The 22,536-nt window shown below is 38.2% G+C and overlaps 2 protein-coding genes across 7 annotated transcripts in view; one reads left to right on the top strand and one right to left on the bottom strand.

The window, feature by feature from the left end:
- mfn1a (mitofusin 1a) overlaps window positions 1-2,489 on the top strand; it is a 20,711-nt gene extending 18,222 nt beyond the window's left edge. For all 5 annotated transcript variants that reach the window (XM_016249266.1, XM_016249271.1, XM_016249269.1 and 2 more), the window contains 4 exons: window positions 87-176; window positions 289-485; window positions 1,012-1,146; window positions 2,082-2,489. In XM_016249266.1, coding sequence (XP_016104752.1) covers window positions 87-176; window positions 289-485; window positions 1,012-1,146; window positions 2,082-2,151 — 492 coding nt within the window. In that variant the 3' untranslated portion in view covers window positions 2,152-2,489. The remainder of the gene's footprint in view (window positions 1-86; window positions 177-288; window positions 486-1,011; window positions 1,147-2,081) is intronic.
- Window positions 2,490-4,013: 1,524 nt separating this feature from the next.
- On the bottom strand, window positions 4,014-22,236 carry gnb4a (guanine nucleotide binding protein (G protein), beta polypeptide 4a). 2 transcript variants are annotated; one of them, XM_016249273.1, is made up of 10 exons: window positions 22,157-22,236; window positions 18,947-19,055; window positions 16,781-16,819; window positions 16,195-16,301; window positions 15,330-15,393; window positions 14,707-14,869; window positions 13,906-13,972; window positions 9,480-9,681; window positions 9,126-9,342; window positions 4,014-6,536 (listed from the first exon to the last, which is right to left on the bottom strand). In XM_016249273.1, exons 2-10 carry the CDS (start codon window positions 19,001-19,003, stop codon window positions 6,430-6,432), a joined length of 1,023 nt encoding a protein of 340 aa, XP_016104759.1. In that variant the 5' UTR covers window positions 19,004-19,055; window positions 22,157-22,236; the 3' UTR covers window positions 4,014-6,429. The 2 variants fall into 2 exon arrangements, with proteins under 2 accessions (XP_016104759.1, XP_016104758.1); XM_016249272.1 differs by lacking the exon at window positions 22,157-22,236 and adding an exon at window positions 21,121-21,271 and having other exon boundaries at window positions 4,015-6,536.
- Window positions 22,237-22,536: the final 300 nt, after the last annotated feature.

Genomic DNA, 22,536 nt, shown 5'->3' with positions numbered 1-22,536 from the left:
GGGGGGGGGGTTTGCTATCTCTAATAGCAAACATATCAAACATAAATAGGCCTAAAGTGATGTAATATGCTTCCTTGGGAACCCAGGTCCAGGAGGAGTTGGCTATGTCCATGGCAACAGGGTTGGTCTCTCTCACTTCCAGAGCATCAGTTGGCATGCTGGTCATTGCTGGAGTGGTAAGATATATTAGATTAAAAATGCTTTACAACAGGACTTCTTTAAGTTCTATAACATTCATTATAAATACAATCATGTAAAATATACTTGTGTGGTGCCATTTTTGGACAGGTGTGGCGTTCTGTGGGATGGAGGGTTATTGTACTTTCTGTGAGTCTCTACAGTTTGCTATACCTGTATGAAAGACTGACCTGGACCAACAGCGCTAAAGAGAAGGCACTTAAGCAGCAGTTTGTGGACTTTGCCACTCAAAGACTGCAGGCCATTTCACACATTATCAGCAGTGACTGTGGACAGCAGGTGCAACAGTGAGTGACAAGACCTAACAAAAATTTCCCATGAACCCTATGCAGAATCTGCATGTGGAAATTTGTCCTCACACGAAATTCCCATTAGTATGTTGATTCCTATGAAATGACTAGATTTCACCAGTGAAAATTTGCCAAATAGTCAATTTGACCATATCTTTGATACAAACACCATATATGGAATTACAGCAGAAGCATGAGTGTTCCGAATCTACTTTTTGATTTCCCACTTCAAACTAAAATGATCCAGCAGTGACCCTTTTATCCAGCTATTTAAATCTGTCCATCAACTTTGCACACTGAATAACATGGACTTATGTGACACATCACCTGCCTTTCCCAGCATTTAATCATGGCAATGTTGAGTGAATATTTCATCCACAAGGTGACAGCTGAAAAGACAACGCTGCACTTCACCGACCTGCATACAAACATATTGAGATGTTTGAAATATTGGTTTATATGATCTGTAGGATGAGTGTGTGTGGGCGATGTGTGAAGGATATGCCTCTCTGTGTTCTTGCAGGGAGATGGTGGCCGTCTTTACCCGCATGTGCCAACAGGTTGACAAGAGCGAGATGGAGCTTGAAACAGAGATCCGCAGACTCAGCGCCAGGATTCAGCGCCTGGAGAGTGTCCAGAGACACTCCAAAACCCTCAGGTAGAACAGTCATGATGTGCGTGAGAGAGAATGACAGCTCATACGGGAGATAATTGCCTTTAATTGAAAGCAAATCCTTGTCAATTGGTAATTCTGTAGGAGTAAGCACAACAAAGGTGGGGCTGCATCATATAACAGCATTTCATGTTTATTTGCTAATTTTCTACATTACAACTTGCAGTTGTATTTTATGCTATATTTTCTGACTTAAAGCTGATGTAGTTTTAAATAGCTAAAATATGTTTTTTTCTATCCCAGCTTAATAGTAAGCCATTTGTAGATTGATTCTTCCAAGGCCTGCCTCATGAAGCGAGTTGAACAAAACCAGCAGAATTACTTTCTCTGAAGATAAAAGATCAAATTCAAGTGAATTTATATAAATCCAAAACAAAACTGTAATTCTAAAAGTATTTTTATTGTATACAAATATAAAAAGTATGAACATAATTGCTCATATGTAATGCATTAAGTATCTGTAGACCTCAATACATCTTCAAATGCTAAAAAAAAAGTCAAAGTTGGTAATAGTCCAGGTATCATTGGCCTGTATCAATTGCATACAACTATGTAACGAGATTTGAGAATGTGGCTTCATTCAGTATCTGTCTCGAACCTAGAACAAAACTTTCCCAACCAGATTAGTGTTAGTCACTGTGCCAATAAACACCGCTAAGAAACATTATTCAGACAGAAAAACTTGCCACTTAGACCTGGTTTGTGCGGCAGGTCTCTGAATAGATTGAGCATCCAAACCACTCCAAACACATCAACACTGGCTCAAACAATAGTAGCAAAATAGAGCAAAATCAGGGGAGGGTTCAGGAAAAAAACAGCATACATTTTTTTTGCAATTGTCATTGGTAATACAATTAGTTCAGAAATCACATAATTCAGTTTTATGTGGCCTGAAACGATAACATTTGTTTTATTCCCAGGCATAAAGCCACTGATCTGGAGTCACAACTGGAGTCTTTTTCAGCACAGTATCTGCAGACTCAACATTAACTAGAGCAGCAAGAAACTGGGAACGAGTAAGACTGTCCTCCAGTGTTCAGTGCTGGAACAACCCAACGCCTGCCGAATGGAAAATTACATGGAATCTGATTTATTTCAGTTCAAGATGTCAAGATTTCTCATTGACAAACAACTAATTGTAGCAAAGTAATAATGTGGAGACAATCTCTTGATGAAAAGCATTTATTGGTTATGACAACAAATAGTAACAGGTTTTACTGCCACTGTACGAATACAAACAAATTCTGTTAAAAAATCAAATAAAAAAAGATCTCACAGCAAGAGATCATTGTTTTCGGAGCCAACATAAAGCAAATAATACAAATCTGTTTTCAATAAAGCATTTAAAGTGAATTAAGAGGAATGTGTGTTTGAATCAAGAGGCAGTTATGTCTGCTGGTTTTGTCCATGATATACACACACACACACATACCAGGGAGGGACAAAAATCGCAGAACTAATAATTACTGAATAAGTGAATTAAAATAAAAAAATCATCTGGTTTTAAATCAAGTAGTTACAGCATATGCAGGACCATCCAGATATTTTTGTCCATTACATCAGCAAGGATCATTTATTTTGCACCACAAACAGAATACCCATAAAGGAGTAGATCTATTGCTATATAAAATACATCAAAACCACTATGAATCACGCACGCTTGCTTTTTGGTAAACTACAATTTGTTTGAGGGTTGGTGACAGTCTGTTGTTAATATGCTTAAAAGATTGCACTTCGGTTATTTGTGTCCTGTATGTTTATAAATGAAAAGGTTTCTGTAGCAAGTGAAAACACAGCTAACACACAACACTTTAATGTGGTACATTGAATCTAACTGAATCTGTGATCACGCTACAGCAACCGCTGCATTTACTTCTGCATTCACTTTCATTTTTAGAGTTGAAGGCAGGGTATTTCTTTGTAGTATTGTGATCAATTATTTGACATGAACTGCTGCCAATCTGTCTTGGGGTTTCAGTGCAGTAATTTCAATGCTTGTCAGCATAACCACCTCTGTAAAAACAATTCCGATTCAGAAAAATTAAGCTCTCACTTCCTCTAGCATGAAGGCCATCACGTGGAAAGCAAATGTTGCGAGGGAAACCTTTATCAAAAAATATAAATATTTAGGCCTCACGTCATAAGTTATGTGCTGAGTGCCTACTGTAAATGAAAGAAAAAGTGATTGCAAAGATCTGGATAATATAAGCTGCACCATTTAATACGATAGTTCTAACACAATCATTTTCACAGTTGGTAACTACCTGCACGCTGATTTAATTCTTACGTTCTAACTTAATAAAGGCCATGCATTATTTTTTTATGCCGTTAAGGTTTTTGTAAACGCAAGCAAGCAAGCAGTTTTTTCCCCCTCTGAGTCAGTGGATTGTGGTATTGCTAGCACAGTGTTTGATCTTATCCATAGGATAAGGCTCAGTAAGCTAGCTGAAATATCCATAGGATATTATGTTGCCTGCTCCCTACGGTCATATTCATGTACTTTATGGACTAACTGGCAAGTTCAGGTTGAACTTCAAATGTAACGAATGTTCCGGATTCAATACGCGCTAAGGTCAATGGTATTAGTCTTCACAAACACACAAAAAGCAACAATCATGGATAAATGAAGACACAACAAAATCAATAAACACTAAAAAATACCATTTAAAAGTATAGCAACTAAAATTGCACATTGTATTAACATGAAACTAAAGTCATAGCAATATCATCCCCTGTTATGACTATAAAGTCAGTAAACTCAATCAAGAGGACAATAATAGGAAAAGAAAAAAATACATACAGAAATGATGTTGGTAATGACAATTTGCAAAACCCAAATTATACAAATATAACTGTCAAATTTACACATGTGCTGTACATTATTTATTTTAATGGCAAGTGCCTCATTTTCCCAGAAAAAGCAATATGTACCGTACATTATTGATTGTATTGTATTGAAACTGGAACATACCTTCAAGTCAATTAAACACCTACAAAGGCTATACCTTGAGGAGAATTGGATGTCATATCAATTATGTTAGTTTTACTAAATCAATTCAGGTTAAAACCCTTTTGGCCTTCATTGCACTATGCAAAGTTCTTCATGTACCTTAACCGCCTAAATGTTGTAAACACTCAAAACAGGAGGATCATAACTTCCACATTTGTTGGATGTCCTTTCATATCATAAGTAACTGCATGATTGAAATGAAATTTATCCGATGAACAGTAAATGTCATATATTAAACACCTGAAATAACACAAAACAATACAGAATACTGAATGCAATCTTGTATTGGAAATGTAAGTATCGTTAATGTCAAAAACTTGCCTGGAAAAAAAAAGCCCAAAACTAAACAACCACAATGAAACGCATAACCTTTGTACAGATTTGTATGTGCTCACAAAGCCAGCCTTTACATTAATTCACACTGATTGGCACAAATTTAAGGTGATTACTGATGGTTCAAGTGAAAAATTACTTCCTTTTAAGGCTTGCTTTTTTGTTGTTGTTTTACTGAAACAGACAGAGGGCTATATACCTTCAATACACACATTTGTGACTAAATACACACAGTGTAGCTTGTGGTCCATGACAGTTTTTTTTTTGTCATAGAGCTGAAGCACATTAATTCAAATACGTGCAGAAACACCAGTGTGTGCAGTCTCACGTGACTATTTTCTAGTGCAAAAGCATACAGTCCTAGCTAGGTCTTCATCTCAGTGGGCAGGTGTTCATAGTGCATGTAGAAAGGCAGACAATGTCAGAGTGGCAGTGACCAAGGCCTCTTGTTAGGTATCAGGTTGCAATTCCAGCCTGCTCACCAATGGCAAAGTCTCACAAAGCATCAAGGCCATGCTTGGTGTTCGGATCAAAACAAAAGACTTAACCTTAAACTTTCCAGAAATAGTTTTGCTTAAAATGTCATCACGTACTCAGCCTCAAGTGATTCCAAAACCATATGATTTTTTGTGCATCCACGCATGTAAAATCACCATGAAAGTGGCCCATTTGATGGGTGTACCACTCCATGTCGTATGAAGACATACAACAAATTTTTGTGAATAACAGACTAAAGTCGTAATTCACTGATAACTGAGTGTTAATGAAAGGTTTCATTCTGATTCAGCTCATGAGTTCATTCAGCCCACTCAATTTGGATTAAGTGGCTAAATTTAGATTACCAACTTAAATTTCAGTCTGCTTCTCACTCATTATTTTGTACGTCCTCAGACGACTTGGAATGTAGAGTCATCTGGAATACTTTCATATCGGTTTTAAGGGGTTTTTGGATCCATTAAGCATAAATGCATCAGTACTCATATATTGTGATTTATTGGAAAACAGCAGTCTTCTTTAGAATTGTTCTTTTGATTTTACCAGAAAAAACTAAAGTCATACAGGTTTGGAACAACATGAGGGTGAGCAAATTACAACAAATTACACTTGTGGGTGAACTATACCTTTAACCATATATGTATCATATATCCAGCAAAATAAATATGGAAAGCAGCAAATCTCAGATGGTACATATAGTGATAGTAAAGACAGATGGACAGACAGGCTGATAGTAAATCCTTCTGTGCTGTCTGTAATGCAGTTTAATACACTGAAACACGCCAAACATTACTGTCAAGCTTAGAGGGTGGCAAACACAAGCTCAGTGGCATCAGTGTTTCTCTCACAACTACACATTACCAAGCTGAGCCTGAACCATTTATGAAAGAATAGACCCAACACTGATGCTACCTGATGCAAACTAAATTAAGGTTGAGGGCCAAACACTTATGGCCTACAATACTGTGGCAGCCTAATCCCTTAGTTAATTACACTGGCCACTGTGTCTGGCAAATAGCACTGTGATTGGGGACAAAGAGAAACAAAATAAGCAGGAAAAGAAAACAGGGACAGTTAAGACACCCATCACGAGTATCCACACATCCAAACACTGTCAGAAGTGCATATGTTACACATACAAGCACACAGAATGGCAGATATATACTGTACACAACACAGTCTGTCCCCCACCTCGAGTCAGACATCAAGCCAGAAAGACAGAGAGCCAGTGGAGGCTCATCGCTGTTGGTCCTCACCTCTTTGACTGACTGCAGGATGGTGGGATAATGCGGTCTAAGAAAGAGAGAAGATGAAGAAAACTAGGTCATCTATAAGGAGGAGATGGAGAGGGAAGGGTCCTCTGTGGCAGCGGTGCACTACAGTGATTGTGTGATCAGAAAGAGTGGCTCCCGAAGTCCAACCCAGTGAGGTCAGTTCCATATCCTAAGGAAGCTGTCCCAAGAACCGGTGGCCACAGCCATGCCATCACTGGTTACCCCCAAACAGCTGACTCTGTTGTCATGCCCAGCTAGAACACCTTCACAGACAAGACCAACAAAAATAGCAGAGATAAGTATCATACAAATCTTACGGCACATGAATAAGTGTGGCTGTCTATTAGGGGTGGGAATCGCAGGGTACCTCACGATATGATACGAATCACGATACATGGCCCTCGATACGATAATATCACGATACAGCGTCATCGATTACTGCTGTAATCGATATATTGCTAGACAATCCTATAATGATACATCACAATATCTGTCTATGAAAACAAAATGCCTGTGAAAAGGTTAAGTGCAAGTTTTCTCTCTTTAAGTCCAAACTTAGAAAATAGCACAAAAGTTCTGTAAATCAAATTTAACATGCCAAGTAAATTAATATTTTTTTTCTTGGACTTATTAAAAGCTTACACTTTTCTTTGTGGGAAAACCAACACATTTAACTGCTTATCAACTTTATTTCAAAATTTACCTGGAGTGCTTTCTTAACCTTTCCTCTCCTCTTATCATTAAAACGGAGACTCGCACATGACGTGCAGGGAAAAAATAGCCGTTCACATCGTGTCTTTTGCACGCTCAAGTTCGTTGTTTCAAATGTAGACATGCGGCAAGCACACTTCTACAAGGGGTATCGCCACATTACGGCTCTGACAAGGTTTTGTTACATCATCCATGCCATAGGTGCAGATTTATGTTTCTGCCGGACGGTGCCCACTACCCACACTTCATAATACTGCACTTGTAATATCTGAGGGAGAGGGAGAGAAAGGGAGAGCATCCAGTTTTGTTGACAAAACTGGACGCGCCGGCACCACTCTCTCTCTCTCTCACTCATATAGTGAGGGAAATGCACCTGCGATCTTCACGGACTGAATATGTGCTCTGCAATAATGACAACATGATCAGTGCCTATGGTCCACGCTGAGAGCTGTTCTGGGGCAGTTTTTTTAGTTCTAATCTCCATAAACACAGGGCTCTGAAGTCTCGCGCATTCACCGTGAGACATGCATTTCAACCAGTTCACACGCCCTCACGCCACACCTTGTATTTCTCACGCTGAGAAGTCCTGCTTTACAGGCTGTTAATGGACGAAGCGCAAGCTTGCAGAGGGAAGTTCTCTGCCGAGTTCATAGCTGTCCTGAGAGTTAATGCCACCTACCAGCCAATATCAGAAATTATAATTTGTTTTCAAGTAAATTACGTGATCCTGCTACAATCACGTTCGTATAGGAAACATGGATGCGCACACACTGGACGAGGAAGCTAGTGGAAGCGTTTTGTGCAGTCGAGGCGGTGGTCGAGTTGCAGTCTTGGAGCGGACGTTGCCATTTGTATTTACTAAACCCCTTCATTTAAAAAAAAAAAAAAAAAAAAAAAAAAAAGCCTGGTCAAAATCACTTGCCTGTGATCAAAGACAGTGAGAGCTGATGTTGGGGAATACAGCCAAATGCTAAATATCTCTCCAACAGCTTTAACTAAGTTACAAACAAACACTTGCAATACAAAATGCCATTCATAAGCTAAGATGTACTTCTGCAATCCTACTGTATGTGTACAGTGTGTACATTGAGCACTGCTGTTCAGTTGGCTCCTTTGGGCCAAATTTCTTTTTATTTTTGATACATTTGTATTTTTGAAATATATAAAACATTTTATTTTATTTGTACGAATTTGACTTTTATGAGATTTACCAGTTGTTATAATTTCTATTTTGTGCTGGTCAATTATGAACAATAGTTAAATTTGAACTTCTAGCAAAAACGTGAGAGAATTGCGTGGAGCCGAAGGGCCGCTGCTGCAAATATTTGAATGGCTCCTCCCCTAACAGTAATTTCACTCCAAACTTTTGCTAAAACTTGAGAACCCTGTAAAACCCTGTTATATATATATATATATATATATAGAGAGAGAGAGAGAGAGAGAGAGAGAGAGAGAGAGCAGTAGAGCTATTACAGTGGCTTCATGGTTGCTCAGAGCGCTTTGGAAAGAAGGGGAAAATGGTGCAGCTGCAATTTCCATGCATTTTAGACGCTGGGAGCAGGGGAAACTATTTAAAAATGCCTTATTGTATTAATTATTTGGGCCAGTGTATCGATTCTCGTATCGCATGGAAAAAGACAACGATAGATCGTCATATCAATATTTTGTCCCACCCCTAATGTCTATGTGAATCACATATGTTCAGGGTTCGTCCTGGGGAAAGAAATGGTCTTCTGTAGTTACACAAGTTAAGATTTGCTAAATTGTACATTGCTGTCATTCCACTATATAAAGACTAGTCTGAAGTAATGAGATTTATTGTGATTTTCTGTTGGCCCTATTTTGTCTACTAAGCTGCTGAGCATGCTCATAACCTTTTCAGTCTGCTGATACACAAATTAAGCAAACTAGGAAAGTTCCACAAAACAATTATGTAATGCTAATACTCAACTTTATCAATCAGAATGATTTCATTCCGTTTTAAACAAAAGGTCTCCATGTGAACGTGGCTAATGTAATTCAGATGGGTTGCACAGGCTTTGTGGTCTGCGCTGTGTTGTCCTGTTGCTTGGTTAGGGCTGTTATAGGTGCTTGCTTGAGTTTTTTCCTGTGTGGTCAAAAGGGTTGTATAAAGTACTGACCTGCACGCTCTCCCTTTAGAGTATCCCATACATTGCAGTTGAAGTCATCATAGCCAGCAAGCAGCAGGCGGCCACTCTTAGAGAAGGCCACAGAGGTGATCCCACAGATAATGTTGTCATGCGAATACATCATCAGTTCCTGGTCTGCGCGAAGGTCAAACAAACGACAAGTGGCGTCGTCCGAGCCTGTGGTGAACGCATTACCATTTGGGAAGAACTGAAGAAATGAGCACAATTGAAAATGGATATGAGCATTTTCAAACTAACAGTAAACAGTAAGTATTATGAAAGCATTGCACAGGCTCAATAAACCAGTATCAGACACTGCTGAAGACTTTTCTCTTTGACACTCACACTGACAGCATTTATATCAGAAACATGTCCCGTGAAAGACTGTCTGCACATTCCATCTCGGATGTCCCACAATTTCGAGGACGCATCACAGGCACCTGACACAAAAGTCCTAGAGTCTGGGCTGAGAGACAGGCTCATCACATCTCCACTGTGCCCTGTGAATGTGGTGGTCTGCTGACCAGTCTCAATGTCCCACAGAGCACTGCAAAGGAGAAAGACCACCAAACTGACAACTGAAACTCAAATGTAGACTTGAAAAATTGAACCATTAAAATCTACAGGCTTCTGTATGTGGATGGCATAAGAAAGCCTGTAAGCTTTAAACTACAATAGATTCAAAAATGGTGACAGGTGAAGTGATAAAGGCCTTGAGATAACTTGCAGTACCTTCTATTGCCATATCTTAACACTAACACTATCAAAGCATAAGTCAAATCAAATACACAAATACTTGTGGTAAAATAAAATGACAAAAATAATAACTACAATACAGGTAAATGTTTTAATAGGTTATGACATTTGTTTGTGATGCTATGTTTTATTTATTGTGCATTGGGTGGTGCTGTCCCGCTACTTTGCTTTCACACTAAGGCAACTAAGGACCAATTTCAAATGGCCTTTATTGCATCCTTGATGGGCACTTCAGGACACCATTTGTAGGGACATTCCAAATGAAAGTGAACAACTGAAATTCATGAAGGGCCCTTCCAGAAGTCCCTTAGTGAAGGGAACTTAATGTCTAACGTTAGCAACTGGCTAATAAATTGTTAGCTTTTACTCAGCAGCGATTGAGTTGTTAGAGGCTTAGAGTAAGTTAAGCACAGATATATTTTCACTTGCCTACACTTGAACACAATGACTGAGCATTTGAGACTCTCCATGTATTGCAGATGAGCAAACACTAAAAAATATTCTTGCAGATGTAAATGCGGACATCAAATAGAAGTCGGCAGCAATGTTCCCTCTAAGCTGCGTCGTGCGCGGCTGCACAGAAAAAAATAATATGCTGCGCACAGGACAGACGGACGCAAAAATGAGTTGGGAAAGGCATTTGATTGAATTGCAGTAATAATCGCAATGCTCGGTCAAACCGCTATAGAGCTGGTGTCGCTACAGAGTTAAAACCGGTCAATGGGGTTTACAGGTTTCGTAGAAAGAGAATGATGTGTGCCAAATCAACTGCAAAGGAGAAAGACCACCAAACTGACAACTGAAACTCAAATGCAGACTTGAAAAATTGAACCATTAAAATCTACAGGCTTCTGTATGTGGATGGCATAAGAAAGCCTGTAAGCTTTAAACTACAATATATTCAAAAATGGTGACAGGTGAAGTGATAAAGGCCTTGAGATAACTTGCAGTACCTTCTGATACCACTTATTTTGTTTTCGATATGATACCGATATTTTTCAAGGCAGTATCGTCGATATCGATACCGATTCGATACATCTGTACTAAACTTTTAAATTATGAAATGAATTAAATTATTAAATTACTAAGAGTAAAATGGGTAATGACTAAATAACTTAATGTTTAAAACGCATTTTAGTAACCTTTTGAAATAATCAATATATATATATATATATATATATATATTTTTTTTTTTCAGTATTACAACATTAATATTCTAACTTATTTGTAACATTTGAACTTTTGATTTAGTGCAATATTTTGTACTGCCATTAGGGACTGCCAGTGAATGGCTGTTGCATGCATAAAATGCAACCTTTTTATTCTGACGGTGTATGATTTCTATTAACATTACAGAATAGAACATGATCAATATTATCTTTCAACATTCAATTTAAATAATTGTAATTACACAAACTATGTAGGCTACAATTTCAATTTGTTTATTGTGAAATAACTCAAACATTTATCTTTTTATTTCTGTTCTCCGATAAGCATTGTTCAGGGCTGCAATTCCCAAAAGCTTTAATGCTTTCTTATGATACTTTTGGGAAACGCAGCCCTGTTTGAATGCACTGTCAGAATGTCAGAGCACTGTCAGAGAGTGAATGCTCTCTGTGATGGATTGGTTCTGTCTTGCAACATTTGCGTGTCCAGATGAGCAGGAAAATAGTTATATCCTACACAATTACTCGCTAACAAAGGTTATTCGTCCAATTCAATGCATAATGTACGCATTATTATTATTTTTGTTAAATAAACAAAACCACTGGTAAATAAAGCGGACCTTAATATCGATATTTTTAGTTTGAGTATCGATACTTTCGATACTCGCGTCAGTATCGATATATCGATACTTCAGATCGATACGCCCATCCCTACAAATCAGTCGCTGTAGAAATCGAATAATTTTAATGGTTGCGGCCAAAATAGCTCAACACGAGAGCCAATGTAAACGCAATGACATGTGAAATAAAAGGCCATCATGTTTTAAACAAGAGTGGCTTGATTAAGTGGTGGAAATAACAGAGGATGGGCACAGAACAGTAACAAAACTCAGAGCCATTTACAGTCACACAGGTGTAGTAGTGTGAAAACTCTAACGTTACTACTTGTTTTAGATAACTAAAAGAATTCATGTTTACATTTTTTGAAAATATTTATTAAAAAAATGCTTTTTTATATATTATTATATTATATTATGAGCCTAATAAATAATTGCCCTCAAAAAGGGAATTCATGAGCAATAACTGCTTTATTTTTTTTTATATTAGCTATATATTATATCATATTATTATAAAGAATTTAACTGTTCTTGTGAGGTTTTAAATTATTTTTAATAGCATTTCTTGGTAAGTAACAGAGCACTGTAATAATAATTAAAAAATTCTCAGGTAACCTGAAATGTGCATAATTTAGTTGCATCAAATATAAATAACAAAATATAAATAACACATTAAAATTATAAGTTACACACTTTTGTGTGTGTGCGCTGTACTGTCTGATACAGTGTCAGTTATGCACTGAGGAAAACATAATGTCTCAAATGCATTAAACAACACAAATATTCGCTGTTTTCCATAATGGATCGATTTGATCCATGATCGACATTAAGGGCTGCTTATGCCGAGTTCACACTGCACGATTTTAGCCCAATTTTTCACTCGCCGACAGGTTTTGTGAAATCGCCAACAAATGCCCGAAACTGGAGACAAATCGGTCAGTGTGAATTATCAAAGACGCGATCTGAGGGAATCGCCGAAACGTCGCCGACGCCCGCAAAATATTTGGCATGCTAAACATCTGGAGCTGTCGGCGATTCACAATCACGCTGTGTGCAATGATTTCTGACTGAAAACTACATCGGCGATGACCTACAGCCAATGAGAGACCAAGATACAGGGCAGAGGGAAGTTCGGGGAGGAGTTATCAGTATTTTAATAGATATATGAACAATTATATCATACAGAAACAAGCACAAACATTTGCTTGACCAGTCACAACATCAGCATAACAGTTAATTATTTACCTCCCTCTCTCTTTGTAGAGCACCCAATCCCTGTTCCCTGCATCTCCCTCCTACATAATCAGTTTTTCTTTTTCTCCTTGTAGCTGGAAATCAGCTCACAGACAATTTGCGGGCTATATATATATATTTTTTAATAATTACAGTCTTGCTCGAGAAATGTAAAGAACATTTCCTTATCACTTCTCGCGTGTTTTTTTGTGTAACGTAGTTTGAGGACCAGACAGAGCTGTCGGCGATTCTTCATATTGTGAAGTCATGCAGTGTGAAACCCCCTGTCGCCGATCCATCGTGCAATGTGAACACAGCAGCAACTGAATGCTACCCCAGATAGTCACGCAGTGTGAAAACAACGGCGATCCGACGAGTTTGAAAATCATGCAGTGTGAACTCGGCATTAAGAATAAGCGTGCACATCAAATTATCCTGACTCATTGAACCTGGATCGAATTAGTGAGATTGCATGAACATAAATTGTCATTTTTGAAACCGCTTTAGTCCCGATAGATTTGTTAGGTTATTTCAAGTCAGATTTTGGACTTTAATCCCCGCTTTTCTTAGCGTCTTTTATGAAACACCCCTCTGGAAAGACCGTTCTCCATGAGAACGTTAAGTCTGTTCTTTAGCAGTTCAATAGTAGAAAATATCTGAACTACTAACATTCATTTTTGAACTACTGATAAGACATTTTAACAGTACCAGAACATTGAAAACATTTTTTTTACGGAAGACAATTACAATACTGTTAAAGGTAAATAATCTAGTCCAGGGGTGCCCAATCCTGTTCTCGGAGATCTACCTTCCTGCAAAGTTCAGCTCCAACCCTGATCAAACACATCTGAACCAACTAATTAGGATCTGAAGGAGCATTTGATAATTACAGACAGGTATGTTTAATCAGGGTTGGAACTGAACTCTGCAGGAAGGTAGAGCTCCAGGACCAGGGTTGGGCACCCCTGATCTAGTCATTGAAAGCTGTGATGCACTCACCATGTAGTATCTCCAGAGCTGGTGACTATCTGACTATCATCCAGAAAGCGACAACACGACAAATAACCTGGTGAGGAAGAAAAAAAATTATATATCAGAACAGGAGCTTCAACCTACTGCATGATAAATATGCAGACCAAAGGCTGGGTCACACCAAGCCGACTTCAAAGAACTAGCAGCGACAAAACCCGACGTTGTTGTCTTCTTGCTTCGGCAGCGTCTGGATAAAAAGCTGCAGTTGAACACACCGCTCAGACTACAGCTGACTGCAAAGTAAACATCTGCATTCTGCATGAGAGGAATTAGCCGTATACATCAGCAGCTATCAATAGTATATATTCATCATTTAAAGGAGAAACCGAAACAAGGATATACGAGAAATACGCAGATATATGAAATGCAAACAAAGCAGTGATTGCGTACCATTTTGAATATCAGTGTTAATGTTAATAACTTTCTTCATTTTAAGCAGCTCATGTCGTTATGAAAATATTCACATAATGGAATGCTTGGGTAAGATCACATAATATTACAACAGTCTTCTGTCTGTGCCACCTTCATTTACTTGCCCGTTTTCATTGCTTTAATTTTAATTCTCGAGCACGGACTCGTTCACTAAACTGAACATCCAATCAGAGTTCTCATGACGACCCCAATGCCGATTCACCTCCGATGTAAGCCCGACGTGTGGAAGACGCCAAACAAACTAGCCCAATAGATGCTCATCGATGGCCCGCCGTTGACTGACTGTCGGCTTGGTGTGTCCCGGCCTTGATGATGCTAATCCTGCTGACAGTTTACCTGTGTGTCCTGGAAGTTCTCTAGTCACTCTGACATTGCCCTCACGGGTTTTAAGGCTATAGATTGAGCAGATGTTGTCCAGGCCTCCACAGGCTACATAATTCCCTGAGGGAGCGTAGGCACAAGTCATCACCCATGATGACCTTAATGGAATGGCATGCATCTGGAAAGAAAAACCAAACAAAAATGGTTGCACTTGCTTTTCCCATGTGTTATGAAGAATGAGAGCCAATGCTGAATTCAGAAACCGCATGCTACTCCTATTATTTCTGCCATATAACAAAATGGTAAAAATAGTAAGAGTAGTTTGCTAGTATATGGTTCCAAATTCAGAGCCAGGATGTACCGCAAATCCTCCCATGGGTTTGGAGCACCAAGAGGCTAAGTATATGACAGAACTTATATGCAACATACCACTTTCATTTTGATGACTTTAGAATTTTATGATTTACATTAGCGTTTTAGCATCTACAAAATTTAGGTTAACTGATTTTAATTCACTATAATACTTCATTATTCTTTTTTTAAAAATCAGTCATTAAATTTGTGACACAGTTATTATATTCTTGGGTAATATAGCTGTGCATTTTAGATGTATATTCACTTATACTGGCTGGACTAACCTTGTTTGTGGTGTAGCTGTCCCAAATGATGAGTTTGCCATCTTGTGAGGCACTAACTAGTAACCTTAATGTTTAAAAAAAAAAAAAGTTGGAGGAGGGGTTAAAGAGTAAACCACTGTTCATAGTACACATCACAGATTAAAAATACTACAAGGTGAACATGCAGACAATGATCGATGCTTATAACATGAACAAACATGGCAAATGCTTATGATAATTAATGACAAACACTGCAAGCAAATATGCACACAAACTCCACCCATCTAACAATTGTGTCTCCTGCCTAAAGCACTAGAATGCACAGGTGGAGAATGGGTGAATGACAGACGGAGAAGAGAAGGGAGGAAAAGAAAGAATGAAGCAGGAGGCAGCCTACATAATCCTAGAACACCCCTGAGTTGTGAGAGGCCTGCTGTATTATTCATTGAGTGTACACTGACAGAGGTGCAGGGTGGTTAAAGAGTAAACCACTGTTCATAGTACACATCACAGATTAAAAATACTACAAGGTGAACATGCAGACAATGATCGATGCTTATAACATGAACAAACATGGCAAATGCTTATGATAATTAATGACAAACACTGCAAGCAAATATGCACACAAACTCCACCCATCTAACAATTGTGTCTCCTGCCTAAAGCACTAGAATGGATGCACAGGTGGAGAATGGGTGAATGACAGATGGAGAAGAGAAGGGAGGAAAAGAAAGACTGAAGCAGAAGGCAGCCTACATAATCCTAGAACACCCCTGAGTTGTGAGAGGCCTGCTGTATTATTCATTGAGTGTACACTGACAGAGGTGCAGGGCTCCTCTGAGAGTGCCCATCCTCCAGCCCACTCAATCTCTTTCTGTCAACTGACCTAGAATCAGTAGCCCAGTGCATGGCGTAGATTTTGGCTAAATGGCCTCGGAGTGTCCGCCTCGTTCTCATCTGGATCCTCCCAACTGAATCCAGACCAGCTGTAATCTAAACACACACAGAACTCTTAATTTACAGTGACATTATAAAGCAAGCAGGGGACATTTCATCAATCCAAGGTGTGCTACTGATCACTCAAATGCGGGAAAAATAGCTGTATTTGTTGATTTGACTTATGCCAATTATCTAAAATGAACATAGCACTGACTGAAGTGCAGAATTAAACAGCTTTAAAATGTACAAGAGCCATCTCTTCCAACATAAAAAGAAATAATCCGAATAGAAATGATGAAATCTTAAATCACCAAAACCACCAGGGCTGAGTGTTTAAATTTTGATGGAGGACTTGGCATGTAAGAGGTTGTTTAATATTTCAGCACACTTAAGAGCATGTTCAGCATGTAAGTCAGCAGCCAATTTGCATGTTTGTGCTGAGCTCAGAGAACAGGTGAGCATAGACATGGGTTAGACCAGTGCTGCTCTTATAAGGAGGGGGACCCAGCAGGGATGGTGGCAGAGCTGCTTACCTGGGACAGGCTGGAGTCGCTGCATGCTTTCCTGGCATCCTGCAATGGGAACAGCAGCATGTCAGAGTGGAGTCATTCTACTGAACAGGCAGAGGAAAATACATGCATTCTATTTCCTGGCACTCAGGTCTACATGAAACTTATATCAAATAAAAATGAAAAGAACAAAAAGTCTAAAGTTTGAGGTTGGTAAGATGTTTAATTTAATTTTATTTTTTAAAGAAGTCTCTTATGCTTGCCTTTATGTAATCAAAACCAACATAAAAACAGTAATATTGTAAAATATTACAATTTAAAATAACTTTTCTATTAATATATCTAAAAATGTAATTTATTCCTCTGATGCCAAAGCTGAATTTCCAGCAGCCATTACTCCAGTCTTCAGTGTCACACGATCCTTCAGAAATCATTCCAATATGCCGATTCAATGCTCAAAAACATTTCTTATTCTTATCGATGTTGAAAAAAGTTGTGCTGCTTAATATTTTTGTTGAAACTGGGATACATTCTTGTTCAGGATGCTTTAATGAATAGAAAGTTTAAAAGAATAACATTTGTCTTAGTAAAAGTCTTTACTGACGATTTATTGCATCCTTGCTAAATAAAGGAAAACTAAATGTATGTATCAATAATTATGTTGTGTGAATTAACACAGCTCAGGATTTTGAAGCTCCTTTAATCAAATCTGATGGCTCCTGATGGCACACAGCTGCTTTTACTAATTCAGTGGTTCTCAACTCCGGTCCTGGGGACCCACTACTCTGCACATTTTGTCTCTCTTTTCTGACACACTCAGTTCAATTCATGGATCTCTCTCATAACGAGCTGAGGATCTGAATCAGATTTTTAAATAAGGGTGACATCCCTTATATTCAGTGGCGGCTCGTTCATTTCAGTTCATGTCTCAGAATGTGTATAATTTGTTTGTAATTTCACAGTTGTAATACCATAACGTGAAAGTGCCGCTTTTCTATCGCGAATGTGCCGAATCTGCTGATGTAATTGCAACCGCTAATGATAGAGAAAGGGTAGGGGGAGGCCGGGTGAGAGCTGAGCTCTCGTGTCTCTGTTGGTAAAAAAAAATTAGCCAATCACCATCGATTGTTCACTTTCAGCGCTGAGGAGTGTTGAGAAAAGAACCCTCGCATGGGAGGCTAGCCTCCCTTCTGATATCAACCAATCATCAAAGAGATGTAAATTTCGTGATATTAGTTTGAACGTCTCCCGCTGTGCTGATAATGTACCAAGTACTTATGATGAGTAGCGATATTGAATATTTGATTGCCAACAGATTTACCAAGCTGTCAATCAAACAGTATATATATATATATACACACAAATTTAAAAAAGGGGAAAACAGCCTAAGCTGGATATAGGCTACAGCAGTAGGCTTAATTATAATGGCACAACAGGCAGCTCTCTTTTAACACAGACTTTTAAGAAGGGATGGATGTTTGCTTCAAGTGATAGGCCAGGTAAGTGAAATCATATTATCTTGCTGTATGTATGTCGTTTTCTTTACGTTTTCTGACTAAAAGCAACCAAAAAGTCATTTTAAAGTGGTTAAGCAAATAATAATAATAATAATAATAATAATAATAATAATCGGCAGGGATCCCAGACCAATACAATTAGAGTGCCTCCTCTATTTTAAAACCCACGAGCTGCCACTGCTTATATTCACACGCTGACAAGTCGTAATTACAACGTAAGGCACGTTAAAGTCACTTTGGTTAAGAATGTGTATCGGTATGTTAAAATTTTTTCTGTTTTTATTCAAGTTATGAAAGTGCTGTAAACTGAATATATTTTAATGTAATTGTACAATACTGTCGTATTTTAAAGATGCAACATATATAGTTTTAAAGACAAAAAATGCATTCATTTCAACAAATTTGCAGTCAATACAGACGCTGCATATCTATAGTTTTTGGCTGCATCCATTATGTTTTCTCACTGACAAGCCCCCGCCTCAAACTGAGGACTTGACGAAAATTTTGAGTTTCCCTCTATTAATCAGGAATTTGTGGTGGTGTTCATGTGCAACCAACTCAAATACAATCTTTCCAACATGACTTGAAAGAACCAATGTAAAATGAGCTAAAAGATTTAACTGAAGGTGTGGCAAAATCCTTTGAGCTGACCAGAAAGGGCATCAGTTCTTACTCTGATCTGATTGCGCAGCTGCTCTGCCTCCTGCCGCAACTGCTCCAGCTCACTCATGATCCTGCAAGCGTTTCACTCCTTTCCCAACTTTGATAATACTGACAAAGACCTGCAATGCACACACAAGCACCAAGTCACATTAAGAAGTCAATAAAGGACCGCTTAATAACAGAGCACTCAGGCTGGATTAATAATTCAAGCCACTCACGCAAACAATTTCCATATATTCATTTGATTGTCATGTCAGAGGTCCCACAGACCTAGTAAGACAGCCCCAATGGATAGTTTGTGAAGAACACAGAAAGTGCTCCAGTAGCATCAATGTTTTTACTAGACTGAATAGTACTAGGAACTGTATCATATAATTCAGTAGAGGAACAAACACTCCAGCTATTGCACTGCCAACTGAGAGCTGGGCACGCTGTGCTCCTTTGTTTAATGAGGGGTAGCACTGCTTGGCACTGCCTACTAGTTGATTTCCCTAAAATTTAGCTAACACCACCCCAATAAGGAGGTTATATACAGTATGATACTCACTTAAAGGCTGCAAATTTATCAGTTCGTGCAAGTAATATCAATACAATATGCAAATAAAGGGACCTCACATCTTTTCATTATAACTTTTAGAAATATAGAAATTATGATTTCACACACAATTTTAGAACTGAGCATAGCTTTAAAAAAATCTAAGCTTTTTCAGATTTTGCGTTTTAATATTGCCATGTTTTCCATGACTCAATTAACCTTACCTATAGCTTTCAGTCTTATTTCAGCCTAAAAGCAAAAAGAGTAACTGAATAAAATGCACAGTGACCTGTCACGTTGGTGGTTTGACACAATATGGGAATACCCCTTGAGATCACTGAGGTTTACCCTGACCTCTGTGAAATCTACATTTCAGCATAAATACTTTTAGGGAAGCGCAGTAGCATGACTGCAAGCAATGCTGCTAAAAACAGGAAGACTGCTGGTCCCAACCCTAGTAAACCAAATTACAGGAAAAGTAAGCATTGATCAATGTGCATTTTAAGCAAAGAACTTTCCATAATCTAACGCTTTACACATCAACTGAGACATATTAGGAATAACATACAGAAAAGCTCAGGTTGATTATAATAATGGAGTGGGAAGAAATATTTCATATGCTCGAACTAGCTGGATTGACATTTTAATTCAAAATTGAATATGTACATTGGATATTCTGATAAATCCGCCTTAATCCAGATGTGTTAATCCCTTACTAAACCTGCTGTGACACTCGCAGCCTGTTAAACCAGTCGCATTAAACGCGAAAACAATCCGTTGTAAATAAAATATCTTCACAGACACGACCATTTTGCCCGTTAATTGTTACATTCGTGTTGTTCATCGAGTTTAATGCGATTAAATGTAATGTTAACATCAGCATCACGTTACATATCACATTATTTCAAGGTAATTTAGCGAACTGTTTTGACAGATTCAATACCACATGTTGCACTAAACAGAAACCTCCCTGTAAGACACCATTTACGCGAGAATATTTAAGCAAAGAACTTTCCATAATCTAACGCTTTACACATCAACTGAGACATATTAGGAATAACATACAGAAAAGCTCAGGTTGATTATAATAATGGAGTGGGAAGAAATATTTCATATGCTCGAATTAGCTGGATTGACATTTTAATTCAAAATTGAATATGTACATTGGATATTCTGATAAATCCGCCTTAATCCAGATGTGTTAATCCCTTACTAAACCTGCTGTGACACTCGCAGCCTGTTAAACCAGTCGCAATAAACGCGAAAACAATCCGTTGTAAATAAAATATCTTCACAGACACGACCATTTTGCCCGTTAATTGTTACATTCGTGTTGTTCGTCGAGTTTAATGCGATTAAATGTAATGTTAACATCAGCATTACGTTACATATCACATTATTTCAAGGTAATTTAGCGAACTGTTTTGACAGATTCAATACCACATGTTGCACTAAACAGAAACCTCCCTGTAAGACACCATTTACGCGAGAATAATTTTTTTTTTTATAAAAGAACCTTTCCCTGCAGATTTGTCATCCGTCAAGTTAATCACAGAGTTATATTATGATTTGGTTAGCAAAGTGGCTAGCAAACGGTGAGTGTATCATGTCAGTTACTTCAGACCACCACACAGACATTGACATATTACCTGATGTAACAACACTACAAAATCCTCCTACCGCCTGTAAGGGTGAGCAGATTCTTTATTTCAAAACATTAACGCACTCATTTCGTATTATTTATATCCAAAAACAAGGACCCATGCGCCAAATGTACTAGTTTCAAGGCAATTCACAGAGCGATTACCACACCCATACTGACATTGAGAGCATGGCAACAATTGGATGAAGGGGGGAAATGAATTATTTTAGTGTTTTTTTAACAGAAGATATTCAGTGTCCTTGAGTAAAACTGAGTATATTATGTCTCTTATTACTTTATATAGTACATTATCATGAAGCCAATGTGTTTTTATCAAAACAGTTTGACATTTGTCTACGCCTACCTACTAGAGTCACCCGCGCTTGAAATGGTTCTGGCTATCAGCTTCCTCAATTATAAAAATGACTGAAGTAGTTGTGGATACAGTGTCAAATGCATTTGATTAGTAACAATACGTATGCAGACCTAAAAGAAAAAATCTTTGAGAATAGACATGAGAATAGAAATTTTAAAAAGTATATACATGATTGTGTTAATCTATAATCTACTACATTCAGTAATTATTAAAAACATGCTGATCAATGATATTAGTTGTACAGCAAAGGGTTTTTATTTGTACTTTGTCACAGAATATTCAAAAGCTTCCCACTTATTTAAAGCCACAGGGTACATTGGGTGGTTGCCAATTTTTCCGCTTCTCAGAGTGAGTTTTAATTCAGAGGCAATTGCTTCATAATAAATAAACACACGAATAAGAATAATAAATATTATAAATAAAAAGTTATTTGGAATTAAAGTTTGAATGCAATTATCATATAATATTTATGGTCAATATACAAATATGCATTAGGCAGTAGTGACACGAATGAAGCCATCTGTGGCATGCCATGGGTTAACGAATGCAACCTACACAATCACTACTTCATCGTCTCACTCCTTCTGATCTATAAACCCTGTCTACAGCACTCAAATATAGGAGTAATTAAGTTGCAAAACCAGTATTAAGTGACATTTAGAATTACCTAGTATGCTGAAGTCCACCGGTGGGAGATCAGTCAGTGGAAGCACCCGGCTCCCTCTGTACAGTATGTGCTGATGGGAGCACTGCCACCGGGATAAGCAGTGGGGACTTTAGTTAACAGCCAGCACGTCTACACTGAGAGCTGCTGGTGACAAGGTGGGGCTGGATGGGGGAGGCTGAATAGTGAAAGTGGGAAGATGAGGTCTTAAAGAAACAGTAGATGTCACTGTCTGTTCAGTTGGTCTGTGTCACAACTGAGAATGTGCTAAACAGAACAATAAGGACTGTCCTGTGCATTTAATTATTTGCCAATTGTTCACATTATCCGTGTACCCACAAAAGCTGCAATGATTCCTGAATGCGGGATCCCTACGTAATAAA

The sequence above is a fragment of the Sinocyclocheilus grahami genome, unplaced genomic scaffold (genome assembly GCF_001515645.1).
Source record: "Sinocyclocheilus grahami isolate Dianchi unplaced genomic scaffold, SAMN03320097.WGS_v1.1 scaffold919.1, whole genome shotgun sequence".
In the NCBI taxonomy this organism is placed as follows: domain Eukaryota; kingdom Metazoa; phylum Chordata; class Actinopteri; order Cypriniformes; family Cyprinidae; genus Sinocyclocheilus; species Sinocyclocheilus grahami.
Note: the sequence above shows the minus strand (reverse complement) of the source record. Positions and strands in the feature narration are given on the sequence as shown.

Bases quoted from the DNA above. Each gene is read 5' to 3' on its own strand.
- gnb4a (XM_016249273.1), bottom strand. From the start codon at position 19,003: ATGAGTGAGCTGGAGCAGTTGCGGCAGGAGGCAGAGCAGCTGCGCAAT. The intron at 16,302-16,780 runs GTAAGCAGCTCT...GTGTGTGTTTAG, and splicing joins GCGACTCCAGCCTGTCCCAG to ATTACAGCTGGTCTGGATTC. The intron at 9,343-9,479 runs GTGAGTGTCAAA...TCATTTCTTCAG, and splicing joins CTGATATAAATGCTGTCAGT to TTCTTCCCAAATGGTAATGC.